At 40.9% G+C, this 17,550-nt stretch overlaps 1 protein-coding gene across 1 annotated transcript in view; it reads right to left on the bottom strand.

Annotated features, from left to right (window-relative positions):
- Nucleotides 1–17,550, bottom strand: part of BIRC6 (baculoviral IAP repeat containing 6) — a 343,022-nt gene that overhangs the window by 285,647 nt on the left and 39,825 nt on the right. The window contains exons 9-10 of the mRNA XM_075924970.1: nt 17,318–17,376; nt 13,738–15,132 (exon numbers count right to left, since the gene is read on the bottom strand). Coding sequence (XP_075781085.1) covers nt 13,738–15,132; nt 17,318–17,376 — 1,454 coding nt within the window. The remainder of the gene's footprint in view (nt 1–13,737; nt 15,133–17,317; nt 17,377–17,550) is intronic.

The following is a 17,550-nucleotide window of genomic DNA, read 5'->3' as shown; positions in this document are numbered from 1 at the left end:
TTTGGATAAATGTAAAGTAATGCACATTAGGAAAAATAACCCCAGCTATACATATAATATGATTGGGGCTAATTTGGCTACAACTAATCAGAAGAGATCTTATAGTCATCGTGGATAGTTCTCTGAAGACGACATCCATGCAGCGTGCAGCAGCAGTCATAAAAGCAGACAGGCTGTTAGGAATCATTAAAAAGAGGGCTAGAGAATAAGATGGAGAATATTTTATTGCCCTTATATAAATCCATGGTACACCCACATATGGAATACTGCATACAGATGTAGTCTCCTCACCTCAAAAAAATATTTTGGCATTAGGGAAGGTTCAGAGAAGGGCAACTAAAATGATTAGGGGGGTTTGTAACGGGCCCCATGTGAAGAGAGATTAAAGAAATTGGGACTTTTCAGCTTGGAAAAGAGGAGACTAAGGGGGAATATGATGGAGGTATATCAAATCATGAGTGGTGTGGAGAAAGTGAATAAGGAAAAGTTATTTACTTGTTTCCATAATATAAAAACTAGGGGCCACCAAATGAAACTAATGGGCAACAGGTTTAACACAAATAAAAAGTAAGTTCTTCTTCTCACAACCCATAGCCAATTTCAGGAACTCCTTGCTTGAGGAGGTTGTGAAGGGTAGGAGTATAACAGGGTTTAAAAAAGAAAACTAGATAAATTCATGGCAGTTAAGTCCATAAATCGCTATTAGCCAGTATGGGTAAGGAATGGTGTCCCTAGCCTTTGTCTGTCAGAGGGTGGAGATGGATGGCAGGAGAGAGATCGCTTGATCATTACCTGTTCGATTCACTCCCTCTGGGGCACCTGGCATTGGCCACTGTTGGCAGGCAGGGTACTGGGCTGGATGGACCTTTGGTCTGACCCAGTATGGCCATTCTTATGGTCTCTGAACGCCTTCCAACCAGTGGGACTATATTTCAACTTGCAGATCAAAGCTTATTTTTTTAATTCCTTAACTTGAGCTATCATTGCCCGTCTTCTCTAACCACCTTTACTATTTAATGTACAATGCCACTTCACTTCCCCACTATTGACTCTGTACCCCCAGTGCAAACATACAAATTCTGGTCTCTCTCTCATTAATGAGTTCTGTGATCTCTTCATCCTTCTGTTAATTAATTCTGAACTCACTTTCCTGAATTAACCGATAGCCTTCTATCTCTTTGCTACACTCCTTTGCAGCTGCTGCATTCCTGGACATGCAGGAAGCCAACAGCCTCCCAGTAACTCCTCTTTATATGAGCTACTCAACTTCTCACTACCCCCTGGAAAAAGCAGCAGCACCCTCCAGTAATTGGGCTCTTCAATCTCCCTCTCCTTTTTTTAAACAGAGATGGATCATATTCGTTGCTCGAGTACCCCCATCTCTCTCCACCTGAAGGGGGAGAAAATCCACACAGGCAATTCTTAGGCTGCCTTTTTCTCTTCAAACCTCTCCTCCAAAGAAATAACTAACTGCCCCTTAGCAACATCCATGAAAATGTTCTGCATGCAAGGCAAATATGTTTTTCAAGCCCGGGTATAACTTACTGAATTTAACTACACTACTGTTCATTACTAACATGGTTAATACAACTTGTCACCAAAAGAAAACTTGTTGTAAGCTTGCAGGATTCTGTTTGGTCACTACCAAAGATACAGCTAGTTCAGAAGCAGCATACATGGCTTAAGCACAAGGTACAAAATAACGGAGACACAAAATTTCTCACATGCATACTAGCTTAGTCTGCAAACAAACTATTTCTGTATTTACTGGCAATTTTGAAATGGAAAAAAGAAAAAACAGTTTGTACCCAGTTGTTTTGTTGACTTTTGGCAAGTTGACCTGACAGCTTTGCCAGCTTGCCAGCTGGGAGTTTGAAAATTTAGCAATTCATGAGTTATCCATATTTATGAAAGGTTCTGGGTTTCTGAATAAAAATCAAAGAATAGATTGTGATCAAGTTTCATTTTTAAGAAGAGACCACGTCAAAACTTAATTTCCCATACACACTACGTAAACACAAAAACAGCATTATTAAATGAAATTTCCAACAAAACATTTGTATAATATTACCAACAAGCCAGCACTAATATATTGTTGTGATAATAATATCACAAATAAACCATTTCTGAAACCATAAAGTATCACCAATTTTCAAGTCTATCCAGCCCACTAACACATTCTACTCAATCTGGACTAATAGTATTAAATCTGCTAGCAGTTTTCTAAATCTATTCTACCACAAAAAAACTTGAAATATTTTCCTCTACTACTGCTTTCTGTATCAATTAAGTGGCTTTATTTGCAGTTTTCAGACAGATTCTTATAGATTCCCCACTTTCTAACCTGGCAAAGAGCTTGTCTACAATCTTAGTTGTCTATTTAACATGCCAGGGAGAAGGATTGTGTGTTACTTTTCAGCTACTTATTACACGTAGAAACACATTTAAAATACAGGTTGAACCTCTTTAGTCCAGCACCCTCAGGACCTGACAGGTGCTGAACAAGAGAATTTGCTGAACCTCAGGAGATCAGTATTGTCTAGCATCATTACCAAAACTTCCACTGCTTACTAGGCTCTTAGAAGACATTTAGGGGTGTTGCCGGACCAGGGAGTGCTGACTAGAGATCTTCAACCTGTAGTACCAGTGAGCCTGAACAGTTCAGTTAAGATCAGCATTAACTGAATCATGGTCATCCCAAAATAAATCTTGATATAATGGCCATCCCAAAAAACAAGGGGAAGAAACTGAAGAAAACTTAAATATCAAATTAGTGCATTGATTTTGCTACCTGAACAATTTAGACCAACACAAAAGGGAAGTAATACTTCAGATACAGAATTTGATACCGACACAAAGCAGCCTCTCTCTCTCCCCCCCTCCCACTCACCTGTATCAGAAACAATCCAAGAATTCAACCAGGGTCATTTAATCCAAATTACCTAATATATGGGAGCAGGAGGGAGGGAGGCTTCCACAATACAATTATGTAAATTAAAACAAAATAATTATTAATTCTGACTTGCTTGTGAGTAAACCATCACATCAAATCTTTTGCTAGATTCTTAAATAGAAAAATTAATCATGGCAAAGGCCACTTCAAAGGGCCTCTTCTCCTCATGCTAGAATGAACTGTTACTGTTAAATTTAGACTAAGACACACACCATTTTGAAAAAACAGAAAAGTATTTAAAGCAAAGCCGAAACCTCATCAACTTGTGCAGACTATCGTGTCTCTCTCCACTTAAGCTAAGGAAAATGCAAAAAAGGGAGACAATGATTCTATTACTTTACAAACCAAACAAGGTTACTAAGAAAAATGATCTAACACAACTGCTACTAGCAGACAGATGTGCAATAGCTCATTTCTTAAAAAGGACAGCTCCATCATCATCAGTGAAAAAAATGTGAGACATGCCTTACACATCCAAATCAGATAGCAACCATTACAAAAGGTATTTCTGGAATTTGCACAGAATTCATGAAAAAAATGACCCAATAAACACATTTTTATGGTAACAAATACATACAGTAATTGCTCGTTAAACATGTGCCCGCTTAACACGTTTTTGCAATAGCACGATTTTTTTTAGGGAATGTTTTTTCAACAACACGAGCGTCCCCGAAATAACACAAAAACAATCAAGTGGCGGACTACTCTGCACAGCGGTAGAAGTTGGTGAAAACAGGGTAATACGCATGAGCGGATGAATACATGTGGTCACAGCGCTCCTCTGCTCATTCACGTGGTTTATCTTTGTGTTTTAAGAAACCACAGCGACTTGTGTTTCTAGATATCTAATGTTGATGCTGACAACTCAGCACCAACAAAAAATTGACTTTGCCACCACCATCTGAAAAGCAACCCCCACCTTTTCCATTATTTTTAATGGGAAAATTGTCCCCACATAGCACATTTTCACTTAGCATGAACATTTTCAGAAATGCATCTATAGTGTTTAATGAGGAATTACTGTATTATGACTAAGATTCCTTAATACTTGGCATGGTAAATGTATGCACATTAACAATGACAAAATAAAGTTTAAAACTGTACAAACGTGATTACTCAGATTTATCATCTCACCAGAATATTGTGGTTGATGCTAACTCTTCAAAACTAGCATGAAATCTTTTACCATAATACTTCCGTAATATCTTTCAAAAAGACAGCACCAATCTCAGCAAAATGCATGCTTACATCATGCAGAGTTATAGATTTATAGCCAGTTCAAAGATTAAGTATTTCACTTTAATCACCTTCCTCTTAGAGGAACTGGTTTTCTTTCAACTCCCATCTACAAATTGACCAAGCCCAATCCCATGTAGCTTTCACAATATGGTGATTATAGACAGGTATATTATTCACAAAATGCATTTTTCTCTTTGGAAAATGTTTTGAGACTAAGTTAAGAATAATCTGTAAATGTTAAACGAATTCCATCTAAATGAAGTATCAGAGGGGTAGCCGTGTTAGTCTGAATCTGCAAAAGCAACGAGGAGTCCTGTGGCACCTTATAGACTAACTGAAGTGTAGGAGCATAAGCTTTCGTGGGCAAAGACCCACTTCGTCAGATGCATGCATCTGACGAAGTGGGTCTTTGCCCACGAAAGCTTATGCTCCTACACTTCAGTTAGTCTATAAGGTGCCACAGGACTCCTCGTCGCATCTAAATGAAGCTTCCAAAGGACTAATTTCCCAAAGCTTAGTAAAATTATTAGAAAAATTTACCAAGAAAAAAATCCAAGTAAGAGCACTGAAAGTTTAGATGCTCAAAAAGTCATAATTCCACAATCAACAAAGAGGGCAACTTTACCTAAAAGCCAAACCTGGTTCAGTAGCAAAGTGAAAGCAGCAGCAACAAAACAATGGGGAAAAAAGGGAAGCTGATAATAATGTGCAATTAATTTTATATAAGCTATGAAATGCAGAAAATTATGGGAAGCTAACATCAGGAGAAAAATCTATGGCTGGCAGGGCTATGGTCAATAAGGATATTGGTGACAAAATAAATTCTAGCAATTGTATAAGCCTAGATGAAGATGTAATATTACTGGTAATGCTGCAGTGAAAAAACAACAAACCTTGGCAATTATTCATGTTTCATATTTGAAAAGCAGCATGATATGCTTTTATCACATTCAAATGTGAATTACTTTCTACTCCATTAGCAGTTAAGGAGAATACTAAACAGTATCTGCTAAGGATAAACATTTTAAAGTCAATAGGCCCAGATAACTTAAGAGTCCTAAGAGAGCTGGGTGAAGAGAGCTATAGCCTGCTATTGTTTTTTTAATAAGTCTTGGGAGTACAGGGGAAAATTTAGAAGACCAGGAGAGTGGTAATCTGGTGCCAATATGCAAGGTGAGCCAAGTAACTATAGGCTGCAGCTTGACAACACTCCTGGGCAAAATTATGGAAAACCTAATTCACCGAAGAATAAAGAGATAGGAAGTTAATTACAGGCAGTCCCCGAGTTACGCGGATCCGACTTATGTCGGATCCGCAGTTACGAACGGGGCCCTTCCTCTCCCTGGTCTCCAGCAGACCAGGGAGAGGAAGCAAAGCGGCGGAACACGCGGGCAGCGGACAGCCCAGACGCGTCTGGGCTGTCCGCTGCCCGCGTGTTCCACCGCTTTGCTCCCCGTCCCCCGGTCTACAGACCAGGGGGACGGGGAGCAAAGCAGAGCAAAGCCACGGAGCCCAAGGGCAGCAGGACAGCCACGGCGCGTCTGGGCTGTCCCGCTGCCCCCGGGCTCCGCAGCTTTGCTCCGGACACCTGTGGTACAGCAGCTGGGGCGCTGCCAGTTGGTCCCGTAGCACCGCTCTGGGCGCTACTGGACCAACCAGGCAGCACCCCAGCTGCTCTGCCCCAGGCATCCTGATTCAGCCACTGCTGGTCAGTTTCAGCAGCGGCTGAATCAGGACGCCTGGGGCAGAGCAGCTTGGGTGCTGCTGGGTTGGTCCAGTAGTGCCGAGGAGCGGCGGCGCTACTGGACCAACCCAGCAGCACCCCAGCTGCTCTGCCCCAGGCGTCCCCAAGTCAGCCGCTGCTGAAACTGACCAGTGGCTGACTACAGGAATCCCCTGCCCCGGGCTTCCTGGAATCAGCCGCTGATCAGTATCAGCAGCAGCTGACTTGGGGATGCCTGGGGTTCTTAAGTTGAATCTGTATGTAAGTCAGACCTGGCGTCCAGATTCAGCCGCTGTTGAAACTGATCAGTTTCAGCAGCGGCTGAATCTGGACGCCAGTTCCAACTTACATACAGATTCAACTTAAGAACAAACCTACAGTCCCTATCTTGTACGTAACCCGGGGGCTGCCTGTAATGCCAATCAACATACTTTTATAGAAAATAGGTCATCACACAAACCTCATTTAATTCTTTAATTAGAGTAAGGGTTTCCCTGATAAAGTATCTGCATAAACGTAATAAAATTTTTGTAAGACTTTTCAACGTAGTTCTGCACAACATTCTAATTGAAACATTAGCACTATACAATATCAAAGAATACAAAGTATTAAGAACAGGCTCATCTCAAAAGGCAGGTGTCAGTGGGGAAACATCAAATGGAAATGATTCGATGGGGGTTCTGCAAGGATGTGCATTACTCTACAACACTATTCAACATTTAGCAATGCTCTGGAAATAAAATATAAAATCCTTGCTGATAAAATTTGCTTAGGACACAGACTGGTGGAATGGCAGATGAAAACCAGGCAATTATACAGAGTGGCTGGGATCACTAGGTTAGCTATGCCCACTCAAAAAAAAAAATGCTTATTCAGCCAAATGTAAGGTCATGTATCTAGGGCAGGGGTCGGCAACCTATGGCTCGGAAGCCAAATATGGCTCACTAGGGAGCCAGGTAGGGCTCTTCTGGAGCCCCAAATCAGTCCCCACCTTCCTCCCTGGGCATCAGGGAGCCAGTGCTGGTGCTACAACCTTACGGCCCCCACAAGCCTGGAACACCATTGCCAGCTTCCTGCAGAAAGGGCGAGTGGGAGGAGAAAGCCCCAAGCCTCCGTACAGGATCTGGCAAGCAAAAGAACAAACAGGCTAAAAATGGCTTGGTGAGACAGCCTTTTCCTTTCCCCACATGAAAATCCTCAGTCCTCCCTGCTCCCATTATGGGTCTGGAGCACCAGGGGCATGAAGTGTTTCAAGTGGGAGTGTAAGGGGTCACATCAGGGAAGGTTGGGGGTTTTGGAGGGGAGGAGGACTTCTCACTTTTGTGGTCCCTGACTGATTTTTCTGTGGGTCAGTGGCTCATGACCCAAAAAAAAGGTTCCCCTCTCCTGCCAGAGATAAAGACAATGTTGAAACCTTGTGTGTTGGACATAATATTTTACTTTATTTTAAAATGAAGCCTGGCCAACAAGCCCCCAGTTGGGGCCCAGCCCCCATGTGGACACAGCATCATAATGCTCCTGCACCCCCACCCACACACGTGCCAACCCTGAGCTCATCATACACCTGGACCTCACATACTCCCACATCCCCACTCTTGCACCCCCACATCCTTAGTCCTCTGCCATAACACACCTACACCTCCAAATACCCCAACCTTTTGCCCTGAGTTCATCGTACACCCCAGTCTCTTGCCCTGAGCCCCTTATACATCCCAACCCAGACTCCTTCCCTCCCCCGCAATCCCAGCCCCCTGCCATAAGATTGACAGAAAACAGCCTGAATGCATGCATGAAGCTGGATTTGACCACTTATGATGTAAACTTCAAAGAAACGTGCAAAAAGATGCAGCAGCAGAAGTCCCATTAAATAAAACCTGTGAGTAAAATGTTTCAGTTCTGCTATTATTAATTATGTCAGTTACCAATAGTATTAAATTGTTTATTTTCAGTCATGCACGTGGGCTGTCTTATACGGCTCTTTGTTGATCATTTGTTCTCAATATTGATGTAGTTTGGCTCTTTGGTTTGAAAAGGTTGCCGACCCCTGATCTAGGGGAAAAAACACAGGCCATACCCACAGAATGGGGCTTTATATCTTGGATGTCACGGACAGAACTGAAACTAAAATCCCAGTGCAATGCTGTGGCGAAAAGGTCTAATGCAATCCTAGGACACAAATACAGGAGTAGTGAGGAGGAGAATGGAGAAAATTTTACTCTTGTATGTGGCACTGCTGAAACTAATAATGAAATACTGCGTAATGTTAGAATCGTAGGTCTGGAAGAGACCTCAAGACATCGTCCAGTCCAGTCCCCTACGTTCATGGCAAGGTTAAGTATCATCTAAACAATCCCTGACAGATGTTTGTCTAACCTGTTCTTTCAAATCTCCGATGCTAGAGATTGCACAACTCTCTAGGCATCATATTCCAATGTGTAAGAACCCTATCAGTTTAGAAGGTTTTTTTGGTGTCCAACCTAAATCTCTCTGCCCATGACCAGAAAGGGTTAAGCATTCTTGGCAGAGATGGAGTTCACCTTTCCAGGAGCGGGAAGGCCTTGTTTGGACACAGACTGGCTAACCTTGTGAGGAGGGCTTTAAACTAGGTTTGACGGGGACAGGTGAGCAAAGCCCACAGGTAAGTGCTGAATGTGCGGGACTGGGAGATGGGTTGGAAATGGGGGGGGACTACGGCCTATAACGGCAAGGAGAAAGGAGGGTCAGGGCACAACAGGGAGGTAAGATCAAATCAGTATCTTAGATGCCTATATACAAAAGCGAGAAGTATGGGTAATAAGCAGGAAGAACTGGAATTGCTAACAAATAAATACAACTATGATATCATTGGTATTACAGAAACCTGGTGGGATGGGATGCACGATTGGAATGTTGGTATGGAAGGGTACGGCTTGCTCAGGAAGGACAGACAGGGAAAAAAGGGAGGAGGGGTTGCCTTGTATATTAAAAATGTACACACTTGGACTGAAGTGGAGATGAACGTAGGAGATAGCTGTGTAGAGAGTCTCTGGGTTAAGCTAAAAGGGGTAAAAAACGAGGGTGATGTCATGCAAGGAGTCTACTACAAGACACCTAGCCAGGTGGAAGAGGTGGATGAGGCCTTTTTTAAACAATTAACAAAACTATCCAAAGCCCAAGATTTGGTGGTGATAGGGGACTTCTACTATCCAGACATATGTTGGGAAACTAACATAGCGGGGCACAGGCTATCCAATAAGTTTCTGGACTGCATTGGAGACAACTTTCTGTTTCAGAAGGTTGAAAAAGCTACCAGAGGAGAAGCTGTTCTGGATTTGATTTTAACCAATAGGGAGGAACTAGTTGAGAACTTGAAAGTGGAAGACAGTATAGGGGACAGTGATCATGAAATAATAGAGTTCATGATCTTAAGGTAAGGTAGAAGGGAGACCAGCACAATTGAGGTAATGGATTTCAGGAAGGCAGATTTTGATAAGCTCAGAGAGCTTGTAGGTAAGGTCCCATGGGAAGCAAGACTGAAGGGAAAAACAACTGAGGAGAGTTGGAAGTATTTCAAAGGGACGTTGTTAAGGGCCCAAAAGCAAACAATTCCGCTGTGTAGGAAAGATAGAAAATATGGCAAAAGACCAGCTTGGCTTAACAAGGAGATCTTGCATGATCTCAAAATAAAAAAGGAGTCCTATAAAAAATGGAAGCTAGGACAAACAACAAAGGATGAATATAGGCAAGCAACACGCGAATGCAGGGGCAAGATTAGAAAGGAAAAGGCACAAAATGAGATCAAACTAGTTACAGGCATAAAGGGAAACAAGAAGACCTTTTATAAATACATTAGAAACAAGAGGAAGACCAAGGACAGGGTAGGCCCACTGCTCAGTGAGGAGGGAGAAGCAGTAACAGGAAACTTGGAAATGGCGGAGATGCTCAATGACTTCTTTGTTTCGGTCTTCACCGAGAAGTCTGGAGGTGTGCCTAACGTAGTGAATACAAGCAGAGAGAGGGTAAGTTTAGAAGATAGGATACACAAAGAACAAGTTAAAAATCACTTAGGAAAGTTAGATGTCAGCAAGTCACCAGGTCCTGATGAAATGCATCCCAGGATACTCAAGGAGCTGATAGAGGAGGTATCTGAGCCTTTAGCTATGATCTTTGAAAAATCATGGAAGACAGGGGAGATTCCAGAAGACTGGAAAAGGGCAAATATTGTGCCCATCTATAAAAAGGGGAATAAGAACAACCCAGGAAACTACAGACCGGTCAGTTTAACGTCTGTCCCAGGGAAGATAATGGAGCAGGTAATTAAGGAAATCATATGCAAACACTTGGAAGGTAATAAAGTGATAGGGAATAGCCTGCATGGGTTTGTGAAGAACAAGTCATGTCAAACTAATCTGATAGCTTTCTTTGATAGGATAACGAGCCTTGTGGATAAGGGAGAAGCGGTGGATGTCATATACCTAGACTTTAGTAAGGCATTTGATACGGTCTCGCATGATATTCTTATTGATAAACTAGGCAAATATAATTTAGATAGGGCCACGATAAGGTGGGTGCATAATTGGCTGGATAACCGTAGTCAGAGAGTTGTTGTTAACGGTGCTAAATCCTGCTGGAAAGGGATAACACGTGGAGTTCCGCAAGGGTCTGTTTTGGGACCCGTACTGTTCAATATCTTCATCAATGATGTAGATATTGGGATAGAGAGTACGCTTATTAAGTTTGCAGATGATACCAAACTGGGTGGGGTTGCAACTTCTTTGGAGGATAGGGACATAATTCAAAATGACCTTAGCAAGTTAGAGAAATGGTCAGAGGTAAACAGGATGAAGTTTAATAAAGAGAAATGCAAAGTGCTCCACTTAGGAAGGAACAATCAGTTCCATACATACAAGATGGGAAGCGACTGTCTAGGAAGGAAAGGGATGTAGGGGTCATAGTGGACCACAAGCTGAATATGAGTCAACAGTGTGATGCTGTTGCAAAAAAAGCAAATATGATTCTAGGTTGTATCAACAGGTGTGTTGTAAGCAAAACTCGTGAAGTCATTCTGCCGCTCTACTCTGCACTAGTTAGGCCTCAGCTGGAGTACTGTGTCCAGTTCTGGGCGCCACATTTCAAGAAAGATGTGGAGAAATTGGAAAGGGTACAGAGAAGAGCGACAAGAATGATTAAAGGTCTAGAGAACATGACCTATGAAGCCAGGCTTCATGAACTGGGCTTGTTTAGTTTGGAAAAAAGAAGATTAAGGGGGGACATGATAGCGGTTTTCAAATATTTAAAAGGGTGTCACAAGGAGGAAGGAGAAAATTTGTTCCTCTTGGTTTCTGAGGACAGGACAAGGAGTAATGGGCTTATAGTGCAGCAAGGGAGGTTTAGATTGGACATTAGGAAAAAATTCCTAACTGTCAGAGTGCTCAAATATTGGAATAAATTGCCAAGGGAGGTGGTGGAATCTCCCTCTCTGGAGATATTTAAGAACAGGTTAGATAGACATCTGTCAGGGATGGTGTAGACGGAGCTTGGTCCTGCTTTGAGGGCAGGGGGCTGGACTCGATGACCTCTCGAGGTCCCTTCCAGTCCTATGATTCTATGATTCTGCAGGATAACAACCCGAATTCAACCTTTACAGACATGATTTCTGCGTATTTACATATAATATTGTTTGAGGTTAACAGTGCAACCAAATTATTACTGCCTATGATGTATTCATCTCTCTTAGAAATGTATGGCAAATCATTTGTGAATGGCAGAAAGCAATTAACTTAGGTTAAACTGTATAGCTTGGGAAATGGATCTATTTGGAAGTCTTCAGTATTGCCTACAGTTCACCTAAAGACTCTGAACTGCGAAGAGAAGCTGATATCTGCGTAAAAGAACCTGGGGTCCTGATCCTTTTTCACCTCAGATAGAAAAAGCGTGTTGCTTTATCAGGAAAAGCATAAGTAATCAAATTTGAGACCTGCCAGCCCACTTAGATCCACCCTGAAATATGGGCACTAGACTCTAACCTATAGACTAATTCTGTAAGAACTCTTCATCTACAAAGCTCACCATCGCTACTATGAATATGACCACAGAACTGTACTCATGTCTGTATGTATATTGATCTTTTAACCATTACTTGCTCTTTTCTAAATTTTAGTTTAGTTAAAAATTGGCTACAAGGGTGTATTTGGGTAAGATCTGGAATATTCATTGATCTGGAAGGTAATGTATCTGGTCTTTTGGGATTGGTAGAACTGAAGACTGCTTTCTCAAAATCCATTAACTTTGTTGTCCTGTTCTCCCTTCTTAACATGCCTTGGAATCATGAACTCTACCATTTCGTGATCAGTTTCACACAAGCTACCAGTTGCTACGCATTTGTTAAAATCAAATATAAAACAGTCCTTTAATAGCTTTCTCCACCTTCTGAAATAAAAAATTATCTCCAACACATTCCAAGAACTTGCTGGATAATCTGTTCTGTCCATATCCATAAAAATAAGTTGAAAAAAAAAAAAGAGAGAGAGACGATGCAGGTAACAGTCACCAAAGTTACTTTGAGATTTGGAGAAAATGTGCTGAGAAATAAAAGGCCCAACCAGTTTAGCTTATTAAAAAGACGACAGAGTATTTCTAGTCTAGAAAGGTAAACCAAGCTATATCAGGTCAACTTATAGTCACCACACTAATTACTGTGGTGTGCGTCCACACTACCCTCCATGGGTCAGTGGTCCACATCCTCACCAAGAGTGCTTCCACTGATCTAAGAGAGGCAATAGGTTAGCAGCTCTCCAACAGAACCATAGGCTACCCATAAGCTCCTGCAGGCTTCCCACCCGCTGTTCCACAACAGAAGCAGGTAAGGAAGTCACCCTGGGTTTCTCATCATAATTCCCAGACAGGAGCAGGGTCCAGCTACTCAGCTCTCTAGGAAGTATGGGACAGCAGGACTTTTGCTTTCAGGATTTCTCGTTCATTTCACAGCTCCTGTCGTGAAACTGAAATCAGTTAACAGCTAATATAAGAAACACATGGTCTACACACAGACTCTGCACCATCCTAACTATACTGATGCAAGCCCTGAACACCTCTTGGGGAAGTGGATTTATTATGTCATTGCAGTAGGGTGCTTACAATGGTGGGAGCAAGGCTATAATTTAGACGTTGACATAGTAAATTGATGTAAGTTGCTTTACATCAACCTGTGTAGTGCAGATTAGACCTAAAATTAGGACTTTATTATTGCATAAATACCTTTGGTGGGAGAAAATATGTAATTGAGCAGATAAGGCATAGTAAGAACCAATGTCCGGAATGGAGGGGAACACATGCAGTGTTATTGTAATTGTGTTGGTTCTAGGATATTAGAGACAAAAAGTGGGTAAAGTAATATCTTTTATTGGATCAACTTTTGTTGGTGAGAGAAGTTGCTCCAATAAAAGATATTATTTCATCTGCTTTGTCTTTCTCGAACATATGCTTCAGTCAAATACAAAATTATTAGGTTCAAATACATGCTTTAAACGATGAATCCATGAAGAATGAAGTTATCAGTTCACGGTGTGAACTAGAAAGTACACTCCAGTTCTAAAGATAATCGCCTAAATTTAAAATGTGGAATAGTGCTAGAATCGGGATCAACTTGAGTATGCTCTCAATGTCTCAAAACTTGTGACCCTCGAGATCATTTATATGGGTGCACTTTTGTGGTTCTGAACCTCAGTTAACTTTCTACCACATTTAAGATTTTTCATTTTACTATAGCATTAAGCACTTCCTGGATTGAGAGGGGGGGAAGGGGGGGAGGGAGAGAGGGGGAGAGAAAAAAAAAGTATCTTACCTTTGGTGCAAGCACATAGTCTGTCTGTGCCCGAGCAGTATATCACAGAGACAAACATATCTGGTTCCTCATTTCCCTCCTTTTTAGGTGGCTCCACTTTGGCCAGAATTTCAAAATTCGAAAGATCTAAAATTTTTACATATCCTCCCTGAGTAGTTATTACCAAGTGCCCAAGTGTAGAAACCTCTGATTTTTTCTCTCTCCCATTACCATTCTTAGGAGTTAAATGTATTTCTTCTACAGTCTCCTCACACTCATCATCTCGATTATCCAGTACATCTGGTGGGAGCAAAATCAGTGAGGTAATTGTGTCCTGGGGGTCTTTGATATGCTGGATTTTTATTGGTTCCTCATCTAGAGTCACCACTCTAGTGGCATAGTTCATTTTGTAAAGCATTAGATATCCACCACTAATATTTCTCTGCTCAGGTTGAATTATTAAAGGATTTTGTACATCTGCTGGTGACTCATGCTTGATCACACTGATATTTGTGCCATTCACAACAGCCAAACTCGACTCTAGTTCACCCTTCCTTCTGTTACATAGTGCTGAATTTAATTTATTTAAATTATTCAAGGCCTCTACTTGATTTATTGCACTCAGGGATTCAACAGGGCATGTCCGTAATCCAACTAACAAATGAACTCCATCTGCACAAGGAGTGACTGAATCTACACAAAGGTTCTCCTCCTCTGCAAACTTAGGCAGTCTCAGGCACTGAACCAATGTCCCAGGCTTGGGAACCATAGAGTTCCACTTATCAGAGTCTGGAGAAGTTAGACTGGCTGCTGCATCTGCAAACTGTTGAATATAAGTCACAGGTGGATCCTGCAACAGCAACTGTTCCTGACTGTCGAGCTCCATCTCAATGATCTGTGGAACTGTGAAACCATCATCATGTAAACTTTTACTCATAATATTGTTCATCTGTGAAAAGATTTTTCCTGCTTTTTCATCAGACTCCTTAATGCTGTAAAGGAGCAATATGGGTAAAGTCCTCCTCACCAGAGGGGAATTCAGTTCTGAATTAGTGCAGGATTCATTGTCAGTTGATCCCTGCTCTGATACACTCTCACCTCGAGTCCTGCTTAAACCATCCAATGACCTCTGTGAGTTACTACTAACAGGAGAGGTAGCAGGTGATTTGTATGTTAATAAACCCCCAGCTAACAAACAAGGAAAAGGAATGTTGTGTTGTTCCAGATGCTTTTCCTTCATCTTTTCACTCTTGCAGTTTGCCAGACAAGGATTTGCACCAAGTTCTTCTAGATCCTTAACTGTGTCTTCAAGCACATTTGCAACAATTTCCCACTGAAGTTTCTCAGGCTGCTGAAGAATACTCAAAGCTGTAATATCGAGGCTCACTTCCATCGTTTCTTTTTGTGATGTATGCCCTTTAGAAGAAACAATGCATTAGTTGATGTATATAATTCACCATAACCTATATGATTTGGTTTATGTTATAGACTAATTCTATTAACTAACCATTTCGTCATTTCTCTATGTACCTTGATAGATAGATTAGATAGATTAGATACACAAAAATATGACTTTTCCATATCAGGGGTTGGAAAACATTAACTACAAAAATGCAGCTGCAGTAAGTTGATCATGGCATCCTTTTTGCTGCCCACTACACTATGCTTCAGACAGATACCATTTCCAGATATTAAAATTATACATTTAGTACAACCCAGTCTTAAAAGGTGGCCCATCTAGAATGAAGTCAAATTTAAACTAACATTTTTATATACTGCTAAGGACAAAGGAATTTACATTTCAAAGAAGTGAATGTGGTACCACAAACACCGTTCCATCTAAAAACTCTTGGAAATTAAAGGTTGCTGCTTTGGAATCTCACTTCTGAATTTCCTGACTTAAGACTTTAAGTCTGCTCTTAACTCCTGCCCTACCTTATTCTCAGTTTACCAACAGAATTGAAAATAAGAGCGCGTCACGGAGTTTACTCTCATCCCTTCTTCTCTATCTTGCTTTTTGTATTAAACATCATGCAAAATAATCAAGCATAGCAAAAGTTAACTCACTATATTCCTTTCATATAAAAGGAGCTAAAGAGTATTTTTTTAATAAGCACAGTTTTACATCTCTCTTCACTAGTAATACCACAGGGAGCAAAAAATGTCAATTACAGTTACGTCTATTTCAAATTCTTGTTGTCCTTGTTCAGCAGCTGTTCATTTAACCAGTGGTGTGTATAAGATTAAATGAAAACAGGTAACACAAATCAACATGAAAACAATAAAAACAACAAACATCGTACAGAGTTCCGTAAGATAAATGACTATGAGAGTTTATATGTACTGATGAGAGAAAGCAAGAAACAAAACCCAAGAATCTTTATATTCAATATAGCTTTGAATCCTTAATAATTTTGTCTATGGAAAAAAATGTGCACAACTGAAAGTTGCTGTACAACTGCTCAAGTTGACAATTACATTTTTATTTTAAGTCTCCTGCAGAATCATTTACTTCTTCAGTTCCAGAAATGGAACAATCCAGACCCAAATTCAAATAATATTTTTTCCCTTTTTTTACTTTAGCAGTGAACTTCATGTATTTCTTTGGTTACAGGAGCTATTTTAATACTTTATTAACAATTTTCAGACACTACTTTCATACAGAACTGTATATTCTTCCCCAATGACTTTTTTTTGCTATTAACCTATTGAGAAGAACTTTATCACTATTATCAAAATTAATGACCTTCCAGTTTCATCTAACACCATTTCATTAGCTGAATGACAATTTCTTATTTTCAAATGCCTAGATCTAACTTCATGTAATTTTACATTATTTCACAGTCATAAACCCCAACTGATTATGCTGCAGTTCTATTACTCCTGGGGGAAAACTACCTTTTGCCAATTTCTTGGCTCCCCCACAGAAAAATGGGGGAGCACAGAAGTCTGCCAGGAACGCAAGCCCCTTCCCCATCAGTGGAGGAGTAGAAAGGCTGGCCACATTTGCATCCAGGGAGAGACATTAAGGAGCTAAGGTGGGGCATGTGCCTGCATGTAAATGGAGACTCATTCGGTCTCTTCCTCACTGTTGCTGCATCTGGGGTTTGAAGGCATAGGAAGCAGGCTCTCTCCCTGAGGCACAGCAGAAATGTAAGAACTACTAAGCAACTTCAGGGGGTAGCTGAGTTAGTCTGTACAGGAAAAAACAACAAATAGTCTGGTAGCACTTTATAGACAAACAAAACATGTAGATGGTATCATGAGCTTTCGTAGGCACAGCCCACTTCTTCAGATGACTGTTCCCATTCTTAGTCAATTAAGATTCCTTTCCCTTGCCAGAGTGGTGTAAAGGAGCCTCATTGTAAATTACAGTAATGGAATTCTCAGCTAGGAAGGTTTATGTGCATTCTCTCTTCCTCTCCTGCAGCTTTGGACTAAATTACACAGCTTTTAGTGACATCTTATGGCCCTGTGATCCAAGACTATGTTTTTACGTACACATGCAAGACAGCAGAGTTGAAATTAAGTTCTTTTCCTAACCTGCAAATTCTTAAATTAACTTATTTTTCTATACTGTGTTCAAAAATATCACACTCACCTGTCACAGATTCTGATCTGGAATGCTCTTCACTGTCTGAATCCTCCAATAGGTCATCACTAAAAGCCAATACAGTTCAATGAGATTTTTTAGAAATGGCAGCTGCAGCATTTGCAATCATGGATTATACACTGCATTTTTTAATCTCAATCCACCAAAGATTTTACTAACTTGAATTCTCACAATGTTATGAGGTACAATAGGTTTTAATCTGGAAATGAGCAGGCTGACAA

This window comes from Pelodiscus sinensis, chromosome 3 (assembly GCF_049634645.1).
Source record: "Pelodiscus sinensis isolate JC-2024 chromosome 3, ASM4963464v1, whole genome shotgun sequence".
NCBI lineage: Eukaryota > Metazoa > Chordata > Testudines > Trionychidae > Pelodiscus > Pelodiscus sinensis.
Note: the sequence above shows the minus strand (reverse complement) of the source record. Positions and strands in the feature narration are given on the sequence as shown.